Source organism: Salvelinus alpinus, chromosome 17 (genome assembly GCF_045679555.1).
Source record: "Salvelinus alpinus chromosome 17, SLU_Salpinus.1, whole genome shotgun sequence".
NCBI lineage: Eukaryota > Metazoa > Chordata > Actinopteri > Salmoniformes > Salmonidae > Salvelinus > Salvelinus alpinus.
Window position 1 is genome coordinate 22,554,794 of NC_092102.1, and position 23,750 is coordinate 22,578,543.

The window sequence follows — 23,750 nt, forward strand, 5'->3', positions numbered from 1 at the left end:
GAAACCAAATATAGTCATCAATATTGTTGGCTGTTTGTGACAGGTTTAAGGCTGAAAAATCAATCATGAAAGAAGCAGGTGTTTTTAGGCACAATCTGTTTATTTCTGTTCATGGTTACAGAACTGAAGCGTTTGCGGAATGGAGCGTTTTGGTGGTTAATATTTAATGGGGCTCAATAGGGGGATCATTATTAAGCACTCTACACCTCAGTTAACACTCTCTTTAGCCATACTGTCCATCTTTGTAAACATATTCATGTTCCCTCTGAAACTAAGAAATGGGACAACTCTAGTTACTGATATTTTGATAGAACAAACATTGACAAGGTGTATTTTTAGTCCTTTTAGGCCTTCATATCAAAAGGAGTAATTTGATTGAGGGGATCTTTTCATCGGTAGCAGACTTCAGAGATCTCCATGGCGAGTTCCAGTAACTCGGCTCCCTCTTGACAGGAGTCGCAGCAGCTGCAGTCCAGTTCTACGTTGCAGTTGCACCAGCCACTGCCCCGCTCCTGCTCCCTGGACGCGTTGAGGTATTTGAACGAGGGGAAACAGCGGCTTACAGCTCTCTCACATGTGTCTGGCACCATGACTACGATGTCATAGAACCGGCAGTAAAGGCAGGCCAGCAGAATGGCAGCACAATCATCTGGGGACAGGGAGAGAAATATTAAATCAGTGAAACAGTTGCTACCACACGGCAGGCGGTACCGGATCGTTAAGTCTAGGTCCAAAAGGCTCCTTGGCAGCTTCTACACCCAAGCCATAAGACTGCTGAACAATTAATCAAATGGCCACCTGGACTATTTACATTGACCCCCCCCCCAATTTGTTTTTACACTGCATCTACTCGCTGTTTATTACCTATGCATAGTCACTTTACCCCTACCTACTTTACTGTGACTAACCTGTACTCCTCCACATTGACTCAGTACCGGTACCCCCTGTATATAGCCTCGTTATTGTTATTTTATCGTGTTAATTTTTATTTTATACTTTAGTTTATTTAGTAAACATTTTCTAAATACTATTTCTTGAACTGCGTTGTGGGTTAATGCTTGTATGTAAGCATTTCACAGTAAGGTCCTGTTGTATTCGGCGCATGTGACAAATACAATTTGATTTGATGTTACATCACACTAGAGGAAGGCTGCAGATGTAAGTACTAGTAGAGCCCAAATGTTTTTAGGACTATACAGATGATACTGCATTATCAACAATGGTTGTTATATTTCTGGCTTTTCAACTTGTCAGACTTGAAATCGTTACGATAATTGAATTACACTCTAGACAAAATCCACCATTGAAGCTTAATTTCCAGAAAGGAGGAGCAACAATACCCCCGGCGTCAGGCTGATGGGATTCGAAGGAGGAGAAGCGGTCGCTACTGTTGTTGATGTGCTTGTTGGAACACAGTGAGAAACTGGATCCGCCCCACTCCCGGCCTCCCATGGGATCCTGAGAGCTGAGGTCAGTATCTACCTTGTCTGGTTCGTGCTCTGAGATGGTGCTCAGCCTCCGCACTCCACTCACCACAACCTTGTTGCTGCTCATCACCCCAGAATTTGTAGGCCGAGACACGTCTCCTTTAAATACAGTATAGTACATAAAGTCAATACCTCATCTTCATGATTCCCTACAAATATAGCTCCAAAAACCTTAGGTCACTCTGAAATTAGGGGACTCATAAATCTGAGCAACCAGGTGAGTAAACATGTTAAGTGAATGTATTTGGCTACTGTAGGCCAATATTGTAGATGCGGATATGTAGCTGTAACACCCCGGCATGTGTGCTGATCAGTAGAGATACTTGGCAACATTATCAAAACATATGTTAATTATTCAACATGTCTCTGAGAGGCGAGACTCACAAAGCAGGGCGTGTATACAGGCTGAAAGTCCCAGTTTAATGAGGGGAAACTATTGATTTTTAGCTTTTATTGGGATCCACTTTCCTCCTTTGAACATGACCATAAAGAAATGTACAGATAGACCTTTAAATAATACAAGTCTCCAGCATTCAAGGTAGAATGGGACCGCGTTTTCTTAGCTTTAGCACTCTGGCAATTGGGATATACACTGAGTGTACAAAACATTAGGAACACCTTCCTAATATTGAGTTGCACCCCCTTTTGTCCTCAGAACAGCCTCAATTCGTCAGGGGCATGGACTCTACAAGGTGTCGAAAGCGTTCCACAGGGATGCTGGCCCATATTGACCCCAATGCTTCCCACAGTTGTATCAAGTTGGCTGGATGTCCTTTGGGTGGTCGACCATTCTTGATACACAGTCTTTCGGATGGGACCGTCTTTCGGGATGGGACGGTAAACGGGTGTCCTAACTCTCTGTGGTCACTAAAGATCCCATGGCACTTATCGTAAGAGTAGGGGTGTTAACCCCGGTGTCCTGGCTAAATTCCCAATCTGGCCCTCATACCATCATGGCCACCTAATCATCCGCAGTTTACTATTGGCTCATTCATCCCCCTCCTCTTCCCTGTAACTATTCCCCATGTCGTTGGTGTAAATGAGAATGTGTTCTCAGTCAACTTACCTGGTAAAATAAGGGTTAGAAAAAAATATATAAAATAAAAATATAAAAACACAGGAAACTGTTGAGCGTGAAAAACCCAGCAGCGGTGCAGTTCTTGACACACTCAAACCAGTGCACTTGGCACCTACTAACATACCCCGTTCAAAGGCACTTAAATCTTTTTTCTTGCCCATTCACTCTCTAAATGGCACACATACACAATTCATGTCTCAATTGTCTCAAGATCATTCTTTAACCTCCTTCGGATTCACCCTTCATCTACACTGACTGAAGTGGATTTAATAGGGATTATAGCTTTCACCTGGATTCACCTGGTCAATCTATGTCATGTAAAGAGCAGGTGTTCCTAATGTTTTATACACTCAGTGTATTCCACTCTATGATACCTGGCACTACCATTACCTGGTAAATACAAAGATGACCCTCACCAGACAAATAGATCTTTGAAACCTCTGCTCTTTTTCTATACACAAGCTTTCACAAATAGATTAGTCAGCCCATAAACAAAAACAAATGTTGAAACGACTTACCCTCCAGAAAAGGACTCTGGTCCCTTCCCGTCTTGACATGATCTGGTTCATTTTTAGAGGTCCTTGGTTGTGTGGTCATCTGAAGAGTTTAATAAAATTACCACATGCCTATGCAACCTAATGATATAACTTATACGCCTAAATAATATTTGCTAATCATATTCCATTCCTTACACGTATGCATAATAGTGGTAAGATAATACTTATTCTAAATTATAAACTTTACCTGAAACAAACTTCTGGAAGGCCGACAAAAAATGTATTTCCCTTTGTTCACAAATAGAAAGAACCATCCAATACTTGTAAAGCCTCTGGACCCTCCTGTGTGGATGAAGCACAGCTTGCATTTCAGTGCTCTGTAAACTTGCAGGACAAGACACACCCCATATTGATCCGGGCCATAGCCAATCAGGCAGCTCAAAAACGTTTGACAGGATGATCTTTGGTCAAGTATAATCATATTTTATCACTCCAACGACCTCAGTCTAGTGAGCCAGATAGCATTATGCCATTATAGGATACCCATCTCTGTGCAGTGTTTACACATACAGGCTGGTTGATGATATGGTCTGAACTGAATGAGGCGAGTACATTCAGTTATTCAATTATAAAAAATATTCCAGATATAGAGCAAAGGGCATGTGTATATAGATTTTGTGTTGGCCTGTCTCACACTTGAATCTTATCTTTGTGCCAGACCGGGTTCAAACACCCTTCAGATTCATTTCTCTGGTTGTATCTGTATTTTTACTTCTAGGGTTATTATTGCTTGGATAACCTTATTACTATTATGTATTGATTTGTCTTTATGCGGTGCAGACTGTACGCTGAAAGAATTATCACTGAATTACAATACTGTTTGTTTGTGTCAATTAATCCAGTAAGGGATGGGTTTCCAACTGGCAAATTCATTAATTTATACAGTAGATGCTTCTCCTGACAGAGTTGGCTACTTCTTCACATTGCCTGTCATCCATTAGATATACACATATTGACCACTGAAGTATGGCCATTACCACACTGTTAAAACAAACTCAGGTCATAACTCAAACCTGCACATGAATACTACAAACTGTATATTCACCACACACACACTTTATATACAGCTTTTAGTGCACAAATCTGGCAATGTACAATACAATGGTAAATAAGACCAAAAAGCAATGTTTGGGCCAGTGGGGAAAAATAAGATTAGTAGGCTACACAAATAATTATATCCCAACAGAGGTTATACATACACTACCGTTCAAAAGTTTGGGCCCCTTAGAAATGTCCTTGTTTTTGAAAGAAAAAGCAAATTTTTTGTCCATTAAAATAACATCAAATTGATCATAAATACAGTGTAGATGTTGTAAATGGCTGATTTGTAATGGAATATCTACATAGGCGTACAGAGGCCCATTATCATCAACCATCACTCCTGTGTTCCAATGGCACGTTGTGTTAACTAATTCAAGTGTATCATTTATCAAGAGGACATGTACATTAGAGTGTCTAGTTTGAGAAACAGACGCCTCAAGTCCTCAACTGGCAGCTTCATTAAATGGTACCCGCAAAACACCAGTCTCAACGTCAACGGTGAAGAGGCGACTCCGGAATGCTTTCCTTTTTATTGGCCAATCTGAGGTATGGCTTTTTCTTTGCAACTCTGCCTAGAAGGCTAACATCCCGGTGTCGCCTCTTCACTCTTGACATTGAGACTGGTGTTTTGAGGGTACTATTTAATGAAGCTGCCAGTTGAGGGCTTGTGAGGCGTCTGTTTCTCAAACTAGACACTCTAATGTACTTGTCCTCTTGCTCCGTTGTGCACTGGGGCCTCCCACTCCTCTTTCTATTCTGGATAGAGACAGTTTGCGCTGTTCTGTGAAGGGAGTAGTACAAGATCTTAAGTTTCTTGGCAATTTCTCGCATGGAATAGCCTTCATTTCTCAGAACAAGAATAGACTGAGTTTCAGAAGAAAGGTTTGTTTCTAGCCATTTTGGGCCTGTAATCGAACACACAAATGCTGATGCTCCAGATACTCAACTAGTCTAAAGAAGGCCAGTTTTATTGCTTCTTTACCAGAACAACAGTTTTCAGCTGTGCTAACATAATTGCAAAAGGGTTTTCTAATGATCAATTAGCCTTATAAAATTATAAACTTGGATTAGCTAACACAACGTGCCATTGGAACACAGGAGTGATGGTTGCTGATAATGGGCCTATGTAGATTTTCACTTAATCTGCCCTTTCCATCCACAATAGTCATTACCAACATTAACAAGGTTTACACTGTATTTCTGATCAATTTGATGTTATTTCAAATGTACAAAAAAAAAAAGGTGCTTTTCTTTCAAAAACAAGTACATTTCTAAGTGACCCCAAACTTTTGAACGGTAGTGTAAATCATATTTTTGGCCGTGTAAAAGTAACCAATTATCAATGATGTCATGTCACAAACGGAACACAGGATTACTATCTGGAGGTTGTCTGGTACTCACATAGGTAAAAAATAAACACGTTTGTGGGAGAAAACAAACATTCATCTTCATGAAGTGCTGTCCATAAATATTGCCAATGCTCTGGTTATTAAATATACACATTCATGAAAGAGTGAAACAAAAGACATTGAAGAAGGAACATAACTCTGCATCACTGAACCAGCTCCCCATAGGGCTTCATCATTGGTTGTACTGCCTCACAATAAGCCAATACGAATACATTATTTGAGGACAAGCGGTGTTACAATAATAGGTTCTGTTGTCTTCAGTGTGAGCTCGGGTGGATAATACCCAGTACAAACGATGCCAGTACAACAGAGCATAAAACATCCTCAATAAATAGTCACTTGATATGAAATAGTTCTACCAAGTCATTTGGTATATTTCATAGTTTTCCAATGTGGGAGTGCAGTGGAGATTGACAGTTTGGAATGCATTCTCTCTTTCATTGCGAAGGCACATGAGCCAGCTGCAGGTTGGGTCTTTCTGGGCTACCGCCATCTTCGTCTTGGTCCACATCTGAGCTGTGCTCATCAGAGCTCTCAGTCTCAGAACAGTCATGGGGCACATTCTCATATGCCTCCTCGTCCATTAGCTCTTCTTTTACGCTGGGAAGAAAAGTCATGATGAGGAAAAAAGATACTTATGGTGACTTCTGAAACTGAGAACGATTTCTCCTTTACCAGATCTAGTTTTTAAATGGTGATTAAACACTCACAGGGGGTGCATAGGGTACTGCTCTTCACTGCTGTCACTGTAGGATCCATTCCCATACCAGAGAGTTGCATTCATCTCCTCCTGCTGGAACATATAGGGCAGAGAGCTCAGAGAGGGAGCGCCTATGGAAGCTGGGTTGAATGGAGGTATACTACTATCTAGCCATTCAGCCTGAAAAGACACAGGCCATAGGTTTATAGCATAATGACAAAAATAAAGGTTTAGCACTCAATTAAAGTAATCTGAAGAGTATTGCGTGTACTTACCTTAGGTGTAAGGGAAGCTGAGCTGTGACCATGGCCAGTGTTCTCTCTTCTGAAAGATCTGCAGTTACACAAACACACTTTATTTAATTTAACAAAAACACTGACTGGGAAATAGAGGAAAAACATAATATCCTCACAAGACATTGTTATATTAATTACATGGTTTCTACAAGTATAACACCAACAGAAATGCCGGTTTAACATGTTAAGAGACATACAGGGAGCTATACTGAAGAGACCGAGCATGTTAAATGTACCCTTCACCGGCAGGCTTCTGGGGCCTTCTCCTCTGAAACTCCATCTCATCAACTGTCCACACAGCTCCTTTTACATTCTCCACTCGCACAAAACACTTGTGGAGGCTGAGGTTGTGTCTCACTGCATTCTGCAGAGTCACGAAGAAGAACATACAGTATTAACACCACACACAGCTTCAAGGTAAGGACAAGAACATTCTTCCATAAGAGTTGTTCTAATACCATTAAACATTTCTAAAGACTCATGAATATGGCATACAGTGGAGGCTGCTGAGGGGAGGACAGCTCATAATAATGGCTGTCATGGAGTCAATGGAGTGGTATCAACCACATGAAACCACATCTTTGATGCGTTTGATACCATTTCATTGACTCCATTCCAGCCATTCTTAGGAGTCGTCCTCCCTTCAGCAGCCTCCACTGATGGCATAGCAACTAAACATAGCACAAGGATATTCTTATACATGTAAATAACCCCATAAATTGGCATAGCCAAATACCTTCCATGTTGCTGCATTGCGTCTGAAATATGCAAACGTTTGTGTGAACCAATTGTAGATTTCATTTAGTGTCAGCTGCTTATAGGGTGATTCAAATATTGCCTAAATTATGCAAACACAAAGAAATACAATTAGCAAATGATAATCATCACTACTTATGGTATTTGAGGAACAAAACAACTGGTATAGCTAACATTTAGTCAGAGGGTAAACCAGGGTGAAATAAAATACATGTTTTCCTTACCTGTCTTATTAGAGCTGCATATGTAAATGGTGGTCTAACTTCCGTACTGATGTAGAACTCTTTATTCTGAACAATATCTGTTAAAAGGAATTAGAAACGTATTTGAATAAAATCAATGCTTAAAGCCAAACAAATAGATAAACCATTAAAGGCATAACAGTAGTTCAAAGAATATGTAGCCCACCACCCTCATTAGATTCAGCCTCCCACTGCTAACTCACCTTGATTCATGTTCTTGCTGTACTTGTCTGAGTACCGTCTCCTCCCAGGGCTCACAGTGAGCAGGGTGTTGGGAGTGATGATAGAGGAGGTCGGGGGAGGTGTCAGGGGTGTGGAAGGAGCAGTGGCACTTTGAGACAAGCTCATGGGAGGAAGCACCTTGGGAAATATCACCTGGGAGAAGGCAACGTTGGGCATAAGATCCACCTGAAAAATCAAAAGCAATGATTAATTTAAACTCAGTAAGAAGAACACAGCTGTAGGGAATGCAAAATTTAAAGTGATTATTCTACCATTGTGGCTAATACTTGTCTGACTGTTGGTAACCTGATTTGAATTAAATACATGGCCACTAATACTCCACAGACTTACTGTTGGTGTTGCTGGTTTTGACATTTGCTCAGAGGATTTGAGGTGAGACATCATGGCTTGCAGACGCTCTCTGTCTTTTTTCAACTGCATTGAGAAGATATAAAAACAAAGATGTAAAGTCGATCCTGTACAATGAATGGGCTTTATTTAAGCAAACGTCAACTGTACCTGCAGTTCTAGCTGCTGAACAACCTGCATCTGCACTCGACACTGTGCTGTACTCTTGTCATCCAGTGTATGTTCACTGTTCAGATGTCTGGGAGAAAAACACATTCCCATGATAAGTCAAGATAACATTCAGAACGGAAAAGGGGGATACCTCGTCAGTTGTACAACTGAATACATTCAACTGAAATGTGTCTTCCACATTTAACCCAACCCCTCTGAATCAGAGGTGCGGAGAGCTGCCTTAATCAAAACCACTACAACGCAGTGTTGTTATTACATTAAGATACGGACTTTCATTTGTCTCTCTGACAAAATTAATAGATGAGGAGAAACTCACTTGAGAAAAGCCTGAAAGTCTCCAAAGACCGCCTCACAGCCAGACCATTTGCACATGCCGTGTCCATAGAGAGGGTGAGTGTTTTGTGTGTGATCATCCACAGGACCACTGCAGAGAGACAAATCTTCAATGTTACCCTTCAGGAAGAGGTTGGTCAGATGATAATGAATAAACACTGTTCTAGAATGGCTAATCACCTGTCTTTCTTCTTTAGGGGCTGTGATTTATGATTCCCATTAGTGGTGGACTGCTGGCTGTGGAGCAGGTTCTTCTGAAAAGTGGCTGGATACTCACCACCAGAGGGCAGGCTAGTACTATACTCACACCCTTTCACTAAACCTCGAAGAAATACACAAGTACATATCATATTAATTCATTCAGCCGAATAAATTAAATATGTTAGCCCAACAACAACAAGTATAGCTGCAAGCAGCCATGGTGGAGGAGAACAACAACAACAAGCTAAGAATAGATTAAAGGTAGGGGCTTGGTGGTAGACACTTACCCTGAGCTGTAGAGGGGCTCATGGAGGGCAGGACAGACAGGAGACCCTGTCTCTGGAGGCTGAGGAGGTGCTGCTGTTGGACTTGCAAGAACTGCTGCTGGATGACCATGTGCTGGGCTGTTAGCTGCTGTGATAAGGGAGGGGGAGATCGATACAGTTACATATCGAGATATCATTTGACGATATGTTGTATCGTTGACAATACCGCAATATTATTTTGCACTAGTTGGCTGTACCTGCATCAAAACTACAGTATTTTCCCATCTTCTTTTTAAATAGGGAGCCAATTTGTTTTCAGCTCTTTTATTTACATGACTGATCAACACTAGTTCTCATGTCTCTCTCTTTCCCTTCTGCAGCACAAATATGGTGAGCAATATGTTTGGACCATGGAATGGTAATTTAATCACCGTATTAAATCGTGAATCGCAATACATATCGTATCGGCACCCAAGTATCGTGATAATATCGTATCATGAGGTCCCTGGCAATTCCCAGTCACAAAGAATATACTATAATAATAATAATAATAATAATACATGGATTTGATATATTGCTTTGGAACATTTGGTTGAAGGCAAAATACAGACATTTGACAAGAAATATGTAGGCCGGCCTACCTCTTGCTCTGACTTCTCAGCATGCTTCTGCTGTAGGAGCTGGGCGTTGAACTGGTCCTGCTGTTTCTTGCAGAGGTCCTGTATGTGTTGCTGTAGAAGAAATGTTGAGTTAATGGAAGGTCATGAGGAAATACAGCTCTCACTTTCAAGCAATCAGTATCTTATGGATCCTCATGGAAAAAAATAAATAGGTGACAATACAGAGAAACAAACTAAAAAGTGCTGCTGATAATATTACAATTAAAGAATTACACAATAAAGCATATAAATGTAGATTGAGACAGTGTGGTAGAATGATGTGATTACCTGGTGTAACATGAGTGCTTTCTGCTGCTGGAGCAGGGCCTGGATCTGCTGTGGATTGAGGACCTGCTGCAGTGTCTGCTGAAGAGTCTCCACCGGAGGTGTCATCATAGACACTGAGACTGGAACCTGCCAACAACACAAGTTGAGCACAGATTAGACCTAGTCTAGCCTGAAAATAACAGAAAAACAATGCCAACAACACCATTAAAAAGTGTTTTTGGAAGACCCCAAAAAATATAGAAACAGCCTCCACTAGGCATCCAGCAATTACCACTCCCTCTTACGCTCACAGCTCTGGGGATGTTTACAGTAAACATAAACAGAATAATTAAAGCTGAATCGATATATAAATAATGAATACAAAGCCAGGGATGCAGGGCAAGTTTTGCAAAAACAGAACTCTGCATTGCATTTTAATTAAGGTCTGAACCACAAACAAACAGTTCCCACTAAGACTGGCTCTGTTTTGGATCCAGTAAACAAACTGCTGGAGGATGTCACAGAGGCTCTAGGCTAACAATAACAGTGGATGGATTGCAGTGGAGAACGCCCTTTCCCACACTGACTAAACGTGCTCTGGCACAGGTGCTCAGTGTTCACTAAGGTTCTTATAGATCTATACTATATATTAGACCTATGGCTTTACATAACTTAAAGCAGAAGGTAAAATAATTGCATCAGCTGGACTTGAACTTGAAAAAACCTTTAGAGAGACAGATAGTCGCTGTATATATGGCATGGGAATGGGCCATCTTCTTTTGTATGCACACCATCAACAAAACAAAACCCTGCGCATAGCCTAATCCTTGTTTCCATGACGGCAGGGCAGACAAGTCCAAACATCTTTTGTTATTGTCGATGACAAACATCTTTTGTTATTGTTATTGTCGAGGACAGAAACCCACATACCCATGAAGGACAGTATAAACACTGGGCTAGTCTTCATATTGAGGTCTGTGTTCTAAGACTACTGTTTCCAACACAAGATACATGCCTTTCTGAAACCCTGAAAATATGATCATACTTTTCATATAACAGACCCTTATACTTAATCTGTCTCTGAGCTGAGATGTAACAAACTGTAAGTAACCAAAGGCAACAGACAACACACCCAAACCCCAACCACCAATGCACAAATGGAATATAAACTACAACACCAGAGTAGGGAAAATGCTTGAAAGAGGCAATAAAGAGTCAAGGAAATGTTCATATGATTTAAGCAAATAACCTCGGATTATATGGCACAATTACATTATAAATATGTTAGGTCACTGAGTAGTAACACAGTCACAATTACTAGCTAGGTCATTAGTTAGCAACATATATAAGTGACGAACAGTGTTGCATTTTAACATTTAACATAGCCGTTTCCATCAAGCAAATTCAACCAATGTACATAACAGTAAACAAAGAAACAAGTATTATCTATCTAAATGTAGAAATAGGCTAGTTGCTGAAATGACAATCAAGCTGACAAACCTGATCAACTCCATTTACAGTGGTTGTCTTTGGCAGTCAGAGAGACACAGGATGGAAAGAGACCGAGAGAAGCAAGCCGTGCACAACGTTAGGCTGTCTGGCAATCTGACAGAGTGCTTGTGTGCATAAAGAAAACTAGCCAATAACAAAGATCCTTCCTCCTTCACCAATCACAAAGTGCCTCTGCAGTCTATCTACACTGCCGTTGGCTCAGAGCTCAGTTTAGCTAGCCTACCCACCATACAAACAAAGAAATATGCTAAATGTACTAATTTGAGAACACACATCCTTTAGTCGTGGAAAGTAAGCATGTGCCACACCTTATAAAATAAGTTTGGTAACCTGGTTTTGCTGCTGGCTGTCAGCCCCGGAACCCTCTGGAGTTGGAGTCTGAGTGCTCAGCCAATCATCCCTTTCAGCACTGTCCCCATTCTCTGTCTGATTGGCTGGACTGGTGCAGGTTGTCTGCTCTGACCCAGACTCATGCATCTGGACTCACTGACCTGAGAAAAGAACAAGAACACCAGAGCTCTAGAATCAGAAGCTGGATATAGAATGAAAAATGGGCTACTTCATGTAAATTTACAATGTCTCTCCACAACACTGATTTTATGCTACATTTATTTTGAGCAATTCCATATGCACATGGTACAATTTATTACTGATCTTATCCAAGAAACATTCACTAAGGTTGCAGATGAGCAGAGAGAGACAAGGTTACAAGACAACAGTTTCCCTCTTGCCAAGATAAACCATCTACCCTACCAGAAGGAGTAGGAGATATTTGTTAAGTAGCTGATTGCTACCATGGCTACGGTAAATAAAGGGGCCATGGGTTGGTGTTTATGAGCAAACACGTTGTCCTTCTGGAGCAATTTAACATTAACCAGGAGGTGCGATAAACAGATCTGGCAGGTAGCACAATACTGCATTAAAGGGAGGGCCATGTGTATACAGCTGGGGGAGCGTTCGACTCAGAAGCAACACAGCGAACATAAACACCAACAGACAATCTGAAGACAAACAAGCTCTTTGAACTGGGAAGATTCAAATGTCCACAACTGCTAAAAACTGAGATACATTTGCTGAATATATTTAGGCTCGTCTACATACACTACATGACCAAAAGTATGTGGACACCTGCTTGTCGAACATTTCATACCAAAATCCTGTGCATTAATTTGGAGTTGGTCCCCCCTTTGCTGCTATGACAGCCTCCACTCTTCTGGGAAGGCTTTCCACTAGATGTTGTAATATTACTGTGGGGACTTGCTTCCATTCAGCCACAAGAGCATTAGTAAGGTCGGGCACTGATGTTGGGCGATCAGACCTGGCTCGCAGTTCCAATTCAACCAAAAAGGTGTTCGAAGGGGTTGAGGTCAGGGCTCTGTGCAGGCCAGTTAAGTTCTTCTACACCGATCTCGACAAAGGATTTCTGTTTGGCCCCCGCTTTGTGCACGGGGGCATTGTCTTGCTTAAACAGGAAAGGGCCTTCCCCAAACTGTTACCACAAAGTTGGAAGCACGGAATTGTCTAGAATTTCATTGTATGCTGTAGCATTATGATTTCCCTTCACTGGAACTAAGGGGCTTAACCCGAACTATGAAAAACAGCCTCAGACCATTATTCCTCCTCCACCAAACTTTACAGTTGGCACTATGCATTGGGGCAGGTAGCGTTCTCCTGGCATCCACCAAACCCGGACTCGTCTGTCGGACTGCCAGATGGTGAAGAGTGATTTATCACTTCAGGGAATGCGTTTCCATTGCTCCAGAGTCCAATGGTGGCGAGCTTTACACCACTCCGCTTGGCATTGCGCATGGTGATCTTAGGTTTGTGTGCAGCTGCTCAGCCATGGAAACCGATTTCATGAAGCTTCCAACAAACAGTTATTGTGCTGACGTGGCTTGACGTGATTATTTTTTACACGGTATGCGCTTCAGCACTCGGCGGTTCCGTTCTGAGCTTGTGTGGCCTACCACTTGTTGGTTGAGCCGTTGTTGCTCTTAGAGGTTTCCACTTCACAACGACAGGACTTACAGTTGACCGGGGTGGCTCTAGCAGGGCAGAAATTTGACGAACTGACTTGTTGGATAGGTGGCATCCTATGACGGTGCCACATTGAAAGTCACTGTGCTCTTCATAAGGCCATTCTACTGCCAATGTTTGTCTATGGGGATTGCATGGCTGTGTGCTTGGTTTTATACACCCGTCAGCAATGGGTGTAACTGAAATAGCCGATTCCACTAATTTGAAGGGGTGTCCACATACTTTTGTATATATAGTGTACTTCTGAAGAAAACCGAAACATAGGCTACCCAACTGTAAGATACATTATCAACGGGGTGGTTCGAGCCTTGAATGCTGATTGGCTGACTGCCGTGGTCTATCAGACCGTATACCCAAATCTAAGGGCTGTGTCCATCGTGCATAAGAACAGCCCTTAGCCGTGGTATATTGGCCATATATACACCACACCCCTCCTGCCTTGATGCTTAATTATACTATGGCATTGTTTAATACTCCATTGCACGGTAGAATTCAAATGGCTACAGTTCATTTTTCACGTTTTATTTGAGCTGCTATTGAAAACAAAAGTCGAACTGAAAACAGTATTGGTATCGTTGAATTAGATGTTCATAATAGCAAGCTAGGATTTATGGTTTGGTTAGCTAAACTAGCAAATCTGTTTGGTTACCACGGAAACTACTGTAGCTATCTAGTAAACTTGCTAGCTACTTCAGTGGATGTTTAACACATTTATATTGGCAAATGTGTTAAATTATAGCCATAAAATGGATAATCAACTCTGGGCTCTATGCGTTCTCTGAAAAATTATGCAACTCCGTGAAAGGTCAGATCCACTCCGCTAGCGCGTTGTGCCAGGATTAGAACACACCTTCTACGTCGTTCATTATTTTCCATAGAACGGATAGCCCCGTGCACAAATACGTCTTGTATTGTGTATTAATTCGGACTTCTGTACCTATTCGCCTTTTCATTCCACAGCAAGGCTGATTTCTGATTATTTTAGGCTACGGCAGCCATGGGTGTATTTGCGCACAAGCGTTTCATCCTGTTGTGCCGGTCAGCATACCCGATCTGTCGGATCCAGTACTGCTAGCCATGCAGACAGCAACACAAACTCGATTTTTTAGGCTAGACGTGAATCCTCTAAATACATACTTCAACTTTCAGTACAGACAACATACGCCTAGATAAACCAATGAAACAATGCATTTCAATCCTGATTCCTCGATGCAGCCTACCATAGTTCTGTAATACAGATGAGAGAAATAAAGAACACTAGCTATTGAAATGTCAAATTATAACAATCACAAACGAGAATGGGTTCTAGCCAAAATATCCAAACAACTAATCTGCACGTCTTTACAATACACTATTCTTACCTTGGCAGAAAAGGCACAGCGCTGTAGGTGTTCAGCTGAGTTCAATGAGTTCAAGGCAGTAGCGAAAAATGTGTGTGTGTAGCCTATGTGGACTGTGCACACATGAACAGGTGCTGTTTTAACATGCCTGTTTGCATAAACACAAACACTCGGCAAATAGAACAAGGGCAAACCATATACACAAGGAATATCTACATTCTGTTAATTTTATTGAATGCACATTGCACTGTCTAATGTTCAGCTCTTTTTTACTTTTTGGGGATCAACATTTTCCCCCTGGATTTCCTTTGGGAGTCTAAACTTTTTTAATGAGAACTATCATTCAGAGTTACAAACAAAAGGCGTTGTGTGACTGCACCAAGGCATTGGCCATTGTTCCCAAACTGGCGGCCCGCGGGTGGTTTTGTTTTGCAATAAAACATTCATATAAAAACAATTTTGTGTGAAATTTTCATTGTTGGACATAAAATACTGTAAAAAAAAAACAGGGAAATCAGCTCCAAGTGATATTCATTTAACAAATCCGTTCAAGTATTCCCACGTTCCCAAGTATTCCCAAGACACGTGGTCGAATACAAAGCAAGCTTTGAAATTATGTTTTACTCAAACATATCTTGCGGTCAATTTTCGGTCTATAAGTTATTTGTAATTATGTTTCTGGTTGATGATCCCCGCATTAGGCTATCTTTACAAAGTGAAATGTATTAACCATTCACTTGCATGCTAAGTTTACCACTCTGGGGAACAATTACGGGATAAAGCAAATAGAAACAAGCAAATATGAAATACAACGGATGGTATTCAGTTAACATTTGCATAGCTGACCCACAGTAAGTTTTGGTTAATTGCCATTTTCATAAAGGTGATGCAGGTGGATGATGCTAGACTATATCATCTTTGTTTCCGTGGAAGAGACAAGGATAGTGATTCTCTGCAAGGAGGGGTCCCTTAAAAAATGATTGACACAAAGCTAACACACTCCATCTAAACTCTATTATAGATTAGTTTGAGCAGCAGTGTAAGATTAAGCATAGGTTCTGTCAGCCAGGTTGACTGGTCCCTAAATTATCATAATATGCTGTAGGCCTACATCATCTATCCTAAATAAATACATTACCACCCTTACGGAAACCATGCAAAAAAACAAACAAACATACAAAACAGCCTGGGGTGAGTTTCAGCACATTACATATAATGTTAAAGGGATAGTTCACCCAAATCACATATTGGTTCCCTTACCCTGTAAGCAGTCTATAGACAAGGTATGACAGCATTAATTTAGCCAAGGTAGTCCACTCAGTAACAATTTCCACTATTTTCCAGGGAGTTCTGGGTTCCATTGAATCAATAAAAATATATACAGCATTCCCATTGGCATACATATAAAATCCCAGCATACATCATATGCTGCAGCATTACAAAACCTCACTTGAATTACAGCTATATGTACTGCTCTTTTGAAGGCGGACATGGAAGCTAGCTGTCGTGTGGATAAGTCCAGCTTGTTCCTGAGCAATGGGCCAAAGACCTGCAGACTGCCTTGAAAGGCCATGTTTTAAACTGATGGTTGTGCCAGTAGGTGCAGGTCCCATTGGTCATATGCTTTGACTGCTGCTCCAGAGGATGGGTGGAGACTCCCACCTGAATAGATCTGACATGTATTCAGGCAGTTTGTACTGTGTCGCCTTGAAAACTGTCACTATGGTATTGTAACGGATCCTGACCGTCAGTGGTTCGATTCCAGCTTTTTGCAGAAGAAACTCTGTCTTTATGTGTCCCCTCTGTCCGGTCATGTTGATGATACGCTGTAGCTGGTTAAGACCAGTCTTATTACCCTGATGTAAGGTGGGAAGACATACTGTGGCACATTAGTCCAGGTGAGTTGTGATCATGGTGTGGTAAAATGTCAGGATGATGTCCTTGGAGGCAAAGTCCCTTGCCCTTTTTAGAGCGCCAAGCCCAGACAGTAGTTTCCCTGTGACCAGGATGACATGTTCAGTCCAGTGTAGCTGTGGATCCAATTTCAACCCCAGGTGCTTTATAGTGTTTACTTGTTCATAAATGTTTTGTCCATCTGTTATTGTGATACACAGGCAAAAGTATCTCAACTTTTGTGGGTTGCCAAACAGCATTGCCTTGATCTTCTGAGGGTGTAGGTAGAGCTTGTTGTAAGCGAATCAAGCTGCTGCCCTCTTGATGTCATTTGACACTGACTCTGACTTGAGATGTGTGTTACTTGAACTCTGTGAAGCATTTATTTGGGCTGCAATTTCTGAGGCTGGTAACTCTAATGAACTTATCCTCTGCAGCAGAGGTAACTCTGGGTCTTCCTTTCCTGTGGCGGTCCTCATGAGAGCCAGTTTCATCATAGCGCTTGATGGTTTTTGCGACTGCACTTGAAGAAACGTTCTAAGTTCTTGAAGTTTTCTGTATTGACTGACCTTCGTGACTTAAAGTAATGATGGACTGTCGTTTCTTTTTGCTTATTTGAGCTGTTCTTGCCATAATATGGACTTGGTCTTTTACCAAATAGGGCTAACTTCTGTCTACCTTGTCACAACACAGCTGATTGGCTCAAACACATTAAGAAGGAAAGAAATTCCAGAAATGTACTTTTAACAAGGCACACCTGTTAATTGAAATGCATTCCAGGTGACTACCTCATGAAGCTGGTTTAGAGAATTCCAAGAGTATGCAAAGCTGTCATCAAGGCAAAGGGTGTCTCTTTGAAGAAGCTGAAATATAAAATCTACTTTGATTTGTTTAACACTTTTTTGGTTACTACATGATTCCAAATGTGTTATTTCATAGTTTTGATGTCGTCGCTATATTTCTACAATGTAAAAAATAGTCAAAAGAAAAGAGAAACCCTTGAATGAGTAGGTGTTCTAAAACTTTTGACCAGTAGTGTATATGTATACACCATTTCTCCAGCACTGATGGAAGGTTATTTATGTAAATACAGAACTGCAGGGTCCAAGCACACTCCTTTGTGGTACTCCATTCACCACAGGTACCTGGCCTGACTGCATGTTTTGCAGTTTAGTGTACTGGCTCCGCCCCTGTAAGTATGATGTGAACCACTTTATTGCAATGCTGTCAAAGCCTAGTTTCTCAAGCTTCCTCAGGAGTGTGTGGTGGTGAACAGTGTCAAAAGCTTTCTCCAGATCCAAGAAGAGTGCTGCTGTGACCTCCTGGCTGTTACAAGCAGACTATGTCCTCTACAACCCTTTGCACTGCTGTAGATGTGCTGTGTATCTTCCTAAAACCGCTTTGATAGCTGTAAATAGGCTGTTGAGTGAGAAATAGTTAGCAACCTGTGTGTGAACCAGCCTTTCCCTGGTACCTGGAAACAGTGCCAGGGAAACTAAACCAAAGCATGGCTTGCTGTCATACCTTGTCCATAGACTGCTTACAGGGTAAGAAAACCTAGGTGTAATTTGGGTGAACTATTCCTTTCATGTTTTTCTGCCAGATATACACCTGCCCTACTGGAAACTCTGTGCAGAAGTTAGCAATGAACTCAAGGTGTGGCATGTAAAGCAATGGGCATAGTATGTGTGGGAGCCACATCATTCCAATGCACGGGGCCACATATCCATGAATTAGATTGCCGAACACATTGGAACAGAACAGGGACAGTCCATTGGTCTAAAGAAGCTACATACATATTCTTAGTGTTGTTGAAGTGGGGCCTTTCACAGCGAAAGAACAATAAATAAATAGTTTTAGCTTTTTGCTTTAATAGTTAAATAGCTATCTACAACAACATACGGACCATCGTGATTTACCTTGCTAACTAGTTATTGAAGTTATGCTAACTCCAAATGCTGAAGCTAACGTTAACCAGCTAGTAACGTTAATGTAGCGAACGACTAGTTGCAGTCGTAGCTAGGTAAGTTATCGATAGGCTGGACAATAGAACGAGTCAAAATTCACCCAAGGCTGAAAAACGGCAATGGAACGTTGGCTAATAGAACGTTGGTGACCCCAAGATGGCATAGCAGTCAGGGACACGACAAGACGAGGACAAAACGACGTCTGACGTTAGCCAGTAAGCGTTTTGAAGTTGAGTTTTTGGAAAATAAAATCTCTAAAAGATATGCAAAGAAAGGTGTAAATATATATATTTACACCTTTCTTTGCATATATTTTATAGATTTTATTTTCCAAAAACTCAACTTCAAAACGCTTACTGGCTAACGTTAGTATTTCAGCTAACCACGGTTTGTGGTCATCAGCTATTCCTTTAGCTCGTTAACCTATCGCCACTTTTGTACAACGCGACTCAGACCAGAACATACCGGACCTATTTTTCTCCATAACCCCGGATTTCAACCGCAAGGTCTGGACATTTACACCTTGATTTCGCAGCTAGCTAGCTGCTACCCGTGTGTCTATTGGCTTACGTCGATTCTCGGAGAAAACATCAATTATTCCGGAGCTAGCCAGCTGAAGAGTTCCATCAGCCACTCCTGGGCTACAATCACCTATCCGGACCCGTTTTACTGCCAATGCGGAGCCCCACCGGGCCTTCACGACTGACTACCGACGTTATCTGCCCGAGGGAGTTATCCAACTGGCACCTCCGTTGCGACGTTACCTGAACTCTCATCTGGGGCCCGCTAATCGTTAGCTGTCTTATCGGCTGCTATCTGAATAAGTCTATCGGACAATTGTTTTCTTTTTTTCTTGGGTCACTATAACTATATCTATTTTGCCAATTGGATTGATCCCCTCTACCACACGGAACCCCACTAATCTACCGACGGAAACGCACGAGGCGGCTAAAAACAGACCTCCATCCTATGCTAGCTTGCTACCGATAGCCCGGCTAGCTGTCTGAATCGCCGTGACCCCAACCAACCTCTACTCACTGGACCCGTACGATCACTCGACTAAACATGCCTCTCCTTAATGTCAATATGCCTTGTCCATTGCTGTTCTGGTTAGTGTTTATTGGCTTATCTCACTGTAGAGCCTCTAGCCCTGCTCACTCTACCTTATCCAACCTTTCAGTTCCACCACCCACATATGCGATGACATCACCTGGTTTCAATGATGTTTCTAGAGACAATATCTCTCTCATCATCACTCAATACCTAGGTTTACCTCCACTGTATTCACATCCTACCATACCTTTGTCTGTACATTATTCCTTGAAGCTATTTTATCGCCCCCAGAAACTTCCTTTTACTCCCTGTTCTAGACGTTCAAGACGACCAATTCTCATAGCTTTTAGCCGTACCCTTATCCTACTCCTCCTCTGTTCCTCTGGTGATGTAGAGGTGAATCCAGGCCCTGCAGTGCCTAGCTCCACTCCTATTCCCCAGGCGCTCTCTTTTGATGACTTCTGTAACCGTAATAGCCTTGGTTTCATGCATGTTAACATTAGAAGCCTCCTCCCTAAGTTTGTTTTGTTCACTGCTTTAGCACACTCTGCCAACCTGGATGTTGTAGCCGTGTCTGAATCCTGGCTTAGAAAGACCACCAAAAATTCTGACATTTTCATCCCTGACTACAACATTTTCAGACAAGATAGAATGGCCAAAGGGGGCGGTGTTGCAATCTACTGCAAAGATAGCCTGCAGAGTTCTGTCCTACTATCCAGGTCTGTTCCCAAACAATTTGAACTTCTACTTTAAAAAATCCACCTCTCTAAAAACAAGTCTCTCACCGTTGCCACCTGCTATAGACCACCCTCTGCCCCCAGCTGTGCTCTGGACACTATATTTGAACTGATTGCCCCCCATCTATCTTCAGAGCTCGTGCTGCTAGGCGACCTAAACTGGAACATGCTTAACACCCCAGCCATCCTACAATCTAAGCTTGATGCCCTCAATCTCACACAAATTATCAATGAACCTACCAGGTACCACACCAAAGCCGTAAACACGGGCACCCTCATAGATATCATCCTAACCAACTTGCCCTCTAAATACACCTCTGCTGTTTTCAACCAAGATCTCAGCGATCACTGCCTCATTGCCTGCATCCGTAATGGGTCAGCGGTCAAACGACCTCCACTCATCACTGTCAAACGCTCCCTGAAACACTTCAGCGAGCAGGCCTTTCTAATCGACCTGGCCGGGGTATCCTGGAAGGATATTGCTCATCCCGTCAGTAGAGGATGCCTGGTTATTTTTAAAAAATGCCTTCCTCACCATCTTAAATAAGCATACCACATTCAAGAAATTTAGAACCAGGAACAGATATAGCCCTTGGTTCTCTCCAGACCTAACTGCCCTTAACCAACACAAAAACATCCTATGGCGTTCTGCATTAGCATCGAACAGCCCCCATGATATGCAACTTTTCAGGGAAGCTAGAAACCAATATACACAGGCAGTTAGAAAAGCCAAGGCTAGCTTTTTCAAGCAGAAATTTGCTTCCTGCAACACAAACCCCAAAAAGTTCTGGGACACTGTAAAGTCCATGGAGAATAAGAACATCTCCTCCCAGCTGCCCACTGCACTGAAGATAGGAAACACTGTCACCACCGACAAATCCACTATAATTGAGAATTTCAATAAGCATTTTTCTACGGCTGGCCATGCTTTCCACCTGGCTACCCCTACCCCGGTCAACAGCACTGCACCCCCCACAGCTACTCGCCCAAGCCTTCCCCATTTCTCCTTCTCCCAAATCCAGTCAGCTGATGTTCTGAAAGAGCTGCAAAAACTGGACCCCTACAAATCAGCCGGGCTAGATAATCTGGACCCTTTCTTTCTAAAAATTATCTGCTGAAATTGTTGCCACCCCTATTACTAGCCTGTTCAACCTCTCTTTCGTGTCGTCTGAGATTCCCAAAGATTGGAAAGCAGCTGCGGTCATCCCCCTCTTCAAAGGGGGGGGACACTCTTGACCCAAACTGCTACAGACCTATATCTATCCTACCCTGCCTTTCTAAGGTCTTCGAAAGCCAAGTCAACAAACAGATTACCGACCATTTCGAATCCCACCATACCTTCTCCGCTATGCAATCTGGTTTCAGAGCTGGTCATGGGTGCACCTCAGCCACGCTCAAGGTCCTAAACGATATCTTAACCGCCATCGATAAGAAACAATACTGTGCAGCTGTATTCATTGACCTGGCCAAGGCTTTCGACTCTGTCAATCACCACATCCTCATCGGCAGACTCGACAGCCTTGGTTTCTCAAATGATTGCCTCGCCTTGTTCACCAACTACTTCTCTGATAGAGTTCAGTGTGTCAAATCGGAGGGTCTGTTGTCCGGGCCTCTGGCAGTCTCTATGGGGGTGCCACAGGGTTCAATTCTTGGACCGACTCTCTTCTCTGTATACATCAATGATGTCGCTCTTGCTGCTGGTGAGTCTCTGATCCACCTCTACGCAGACGACACCATTCTGTATACTTCTGGCCCTTCTTCGCTTCATACTCGTCGCCAAACCCACTGGCTCCAGGTCATCTACAAGACCCTGCTAGGTAAAGTCCCCCCTTATCTCAGCTCGCTGGTCACCATAGCAGCACCCACCTGTAGCACGCGCTCCAGCAGGTATATCTCCTGGTCACCCCCAAAACCAATTCTTCCTTTGGCCGCCTCTCCTTCCAGTTCTCTGCTGCCAATGACTGGAACGAACTACAAAAATCTCTGAAACTGGAAACACTTATCTCCCTCACTAGCTTTAAGCACCAGCTGTCAGAGCAGCTCATAGATTACTGCACCTGTACATAGCCCAAACAACTACCTCTTTCCCTACTGTATTTATTTATTTATTTTGCTCCTTTGCACCCCATTATTTCTATCTCTACTTTGCACATTCTTCCACTGCAAATCAACCATTCCAGTGTTTTACTTGCTATATTGTATTTACTTCGCCACCATGGCCTTTTTTTGCCGTTACCTCCCTTATCTCACCTCACTTGCTCACATTTGTATATAGACTTATTTTTCTACTGTATTATTGACTGTATGTTTGTTTTACTCCATGTGTAACTCTGTGTTGTTGTATGTGTCGAACTGCTTTGCTTTATCTTGGCCAGGTCGCAATTGTAAATGAGAACGTGTTCTCAACTTGCCTACCTGGTTAAATAAAGGTGAAATAAATAAATAAATAAAATAAGCTGGAACACTAGCACGAGCCCATAGCAAATTAATTGAATCGAACGTTAGCAGGGCCTATTTTGACTGGAATTAGTCTTAGAATTCCTTTTTGCCTAAATGGCACAAAAAAAACATATCCCTTCTCATATTAACACTACAATTTGTTATTAAGACGAAACTAAAGAAAAAAATAACTCTTGTAGAAAGTAAACATACGCACCTCGATGGTGTCAACTGCGCTTATGTCTGCATTACGAGGAAGTAGGAAACAAATTGCAGCTAAGGACTATTTTTGGTCTAGCGATCGATGATAATGAGATACACTGCCCAGCCTTACATAATTAGAAAGAAGAGATTATCCTGATTAAAATGGTGTCCTACTTGAAAGAAACAAAATATACACAGAGAGATATTTGGCGAAATAGACATACATACATACCCCTATTTCCGCAAAACAATGGCAGTCAAAATTCAAAGAACAATCTTTTATTTAACCAGTTTACCATTTATCTACTACCACATTTACATTACATTTACATTTAAGTCATTTAGCAGACGCTCTTATCCAGAGCGACTTACAAATTGGTGCATTCACCTTATGATATCCAGTGGAACAACCACTTTACAATTGTGCATCTAACTCTTTTAAGGGGGGGGGGGTTAGAAGGATTACTTTATCCTATCCTACCATTTGCCTTTTTGTGTTTAACATTTTGTGGTT

At 42.0% G+C, this 23,750-nt stretch overlaps 2 protein-coding genes across 12 annotated transcripts in view; both read right to left on the reverse strand.

Moving 5' to 3' along the window:
- Positions 1-93: 93 nt before the first annotated feature.
- On the reverse strand, positions 94-3,978 carry LOC139542528 (myoD family inhibitor domain-containing protein-like). The gene is made up of 4 exons (XM_071348082.1): positions 3,310-3,978; positions 3,084-3,162; positions 1,341-1,586; positions 94-649 (listed from the first exon to the last, which is right to left on the reverse strand). Exons 1-4 carry the CDS (start codon positions 3,541-3,543, stop codon positions 390-392), a joined length of 819 nt encoding a protein of 272 aa, XP_071204183.1. The 5' UTR covers positions 3,544-3,978; the 3' UTR covers positions 94-389.
- A 197-nt stretch (positions 3,979-4,175) lies between these two features.
- LOC139542525 (forkhead box protein P1-B-like) overlaps positions 4,176-23,750 on the reverse strand; it is a 28,404-nt gene continuing 8,829 nt past the window's right edge. For 2 of the 11 annotated variants that reach the window (XM_071348069.1, XM_071348070.1), the window contains exons 2-16: positions 11,897-12,057; positions 10,076-10,201; positions 9,770-9,859; positions 9,150-9,276; positions 8,842-8,983; positions 8,645-8,752; positions 8,308-8,395; positions 8,140-8,223; positions 7,770-7,974; positions 7,549-7,625; positions 7,305-7,406; positions 6,805-6,932; positions 6,548-6,605; positions 6,283-6,452; positions 4,176-6,172 (exon numbers count right to left, since the gene is read on the reverse strand). In XM_071348069.1, coding sequence (XP_071204170.1) covers positions 6,010-6,172; positions 6,283-6,452; positions 6,548-6,605; positions 6,805-6,932; positions 7,305-7,406; positions 7,549-7,625; positions 7,770-7,974; positions 8,140-8,223; positions 8,308-8,395; positions 8,645-8,752; positions 8,842-8,983; positions 9,150-9,276; positions 9,770-9,859; positions 10,076-10,201; positions 11,897-12,043 — 1,815 coding nt within the window. In that variant the 5' untranslated portion in view covers positions 12,044-12,057 and the 3' untranslated portion in view covers positions 4,176-6,009. Of the gene's footprint in view, positions 6,173-6,282; positions 6,453-6,547; positions 6,606-6,804; positions 6,933-7,304; positions 7,407-7,548; positions 7,626-7,769; positions 7,975-8,139; positions 8,224-8,307; positions 8,396-8,644; positions 8,753-8,841; positions 8,984-9,149; positions 9,277-9,769; positions 9,860-10,075; positions 10,202-11,554; positions 11,698-11,874; positions 12,058-14,964; positions 15,046-23,750 lie in introns of those variants that run through there. The other 9 variants (XM_071348071.1, XM_071348074.1, XM_071348072.1 and 6 more) reach the window with 9 other exon arrangements.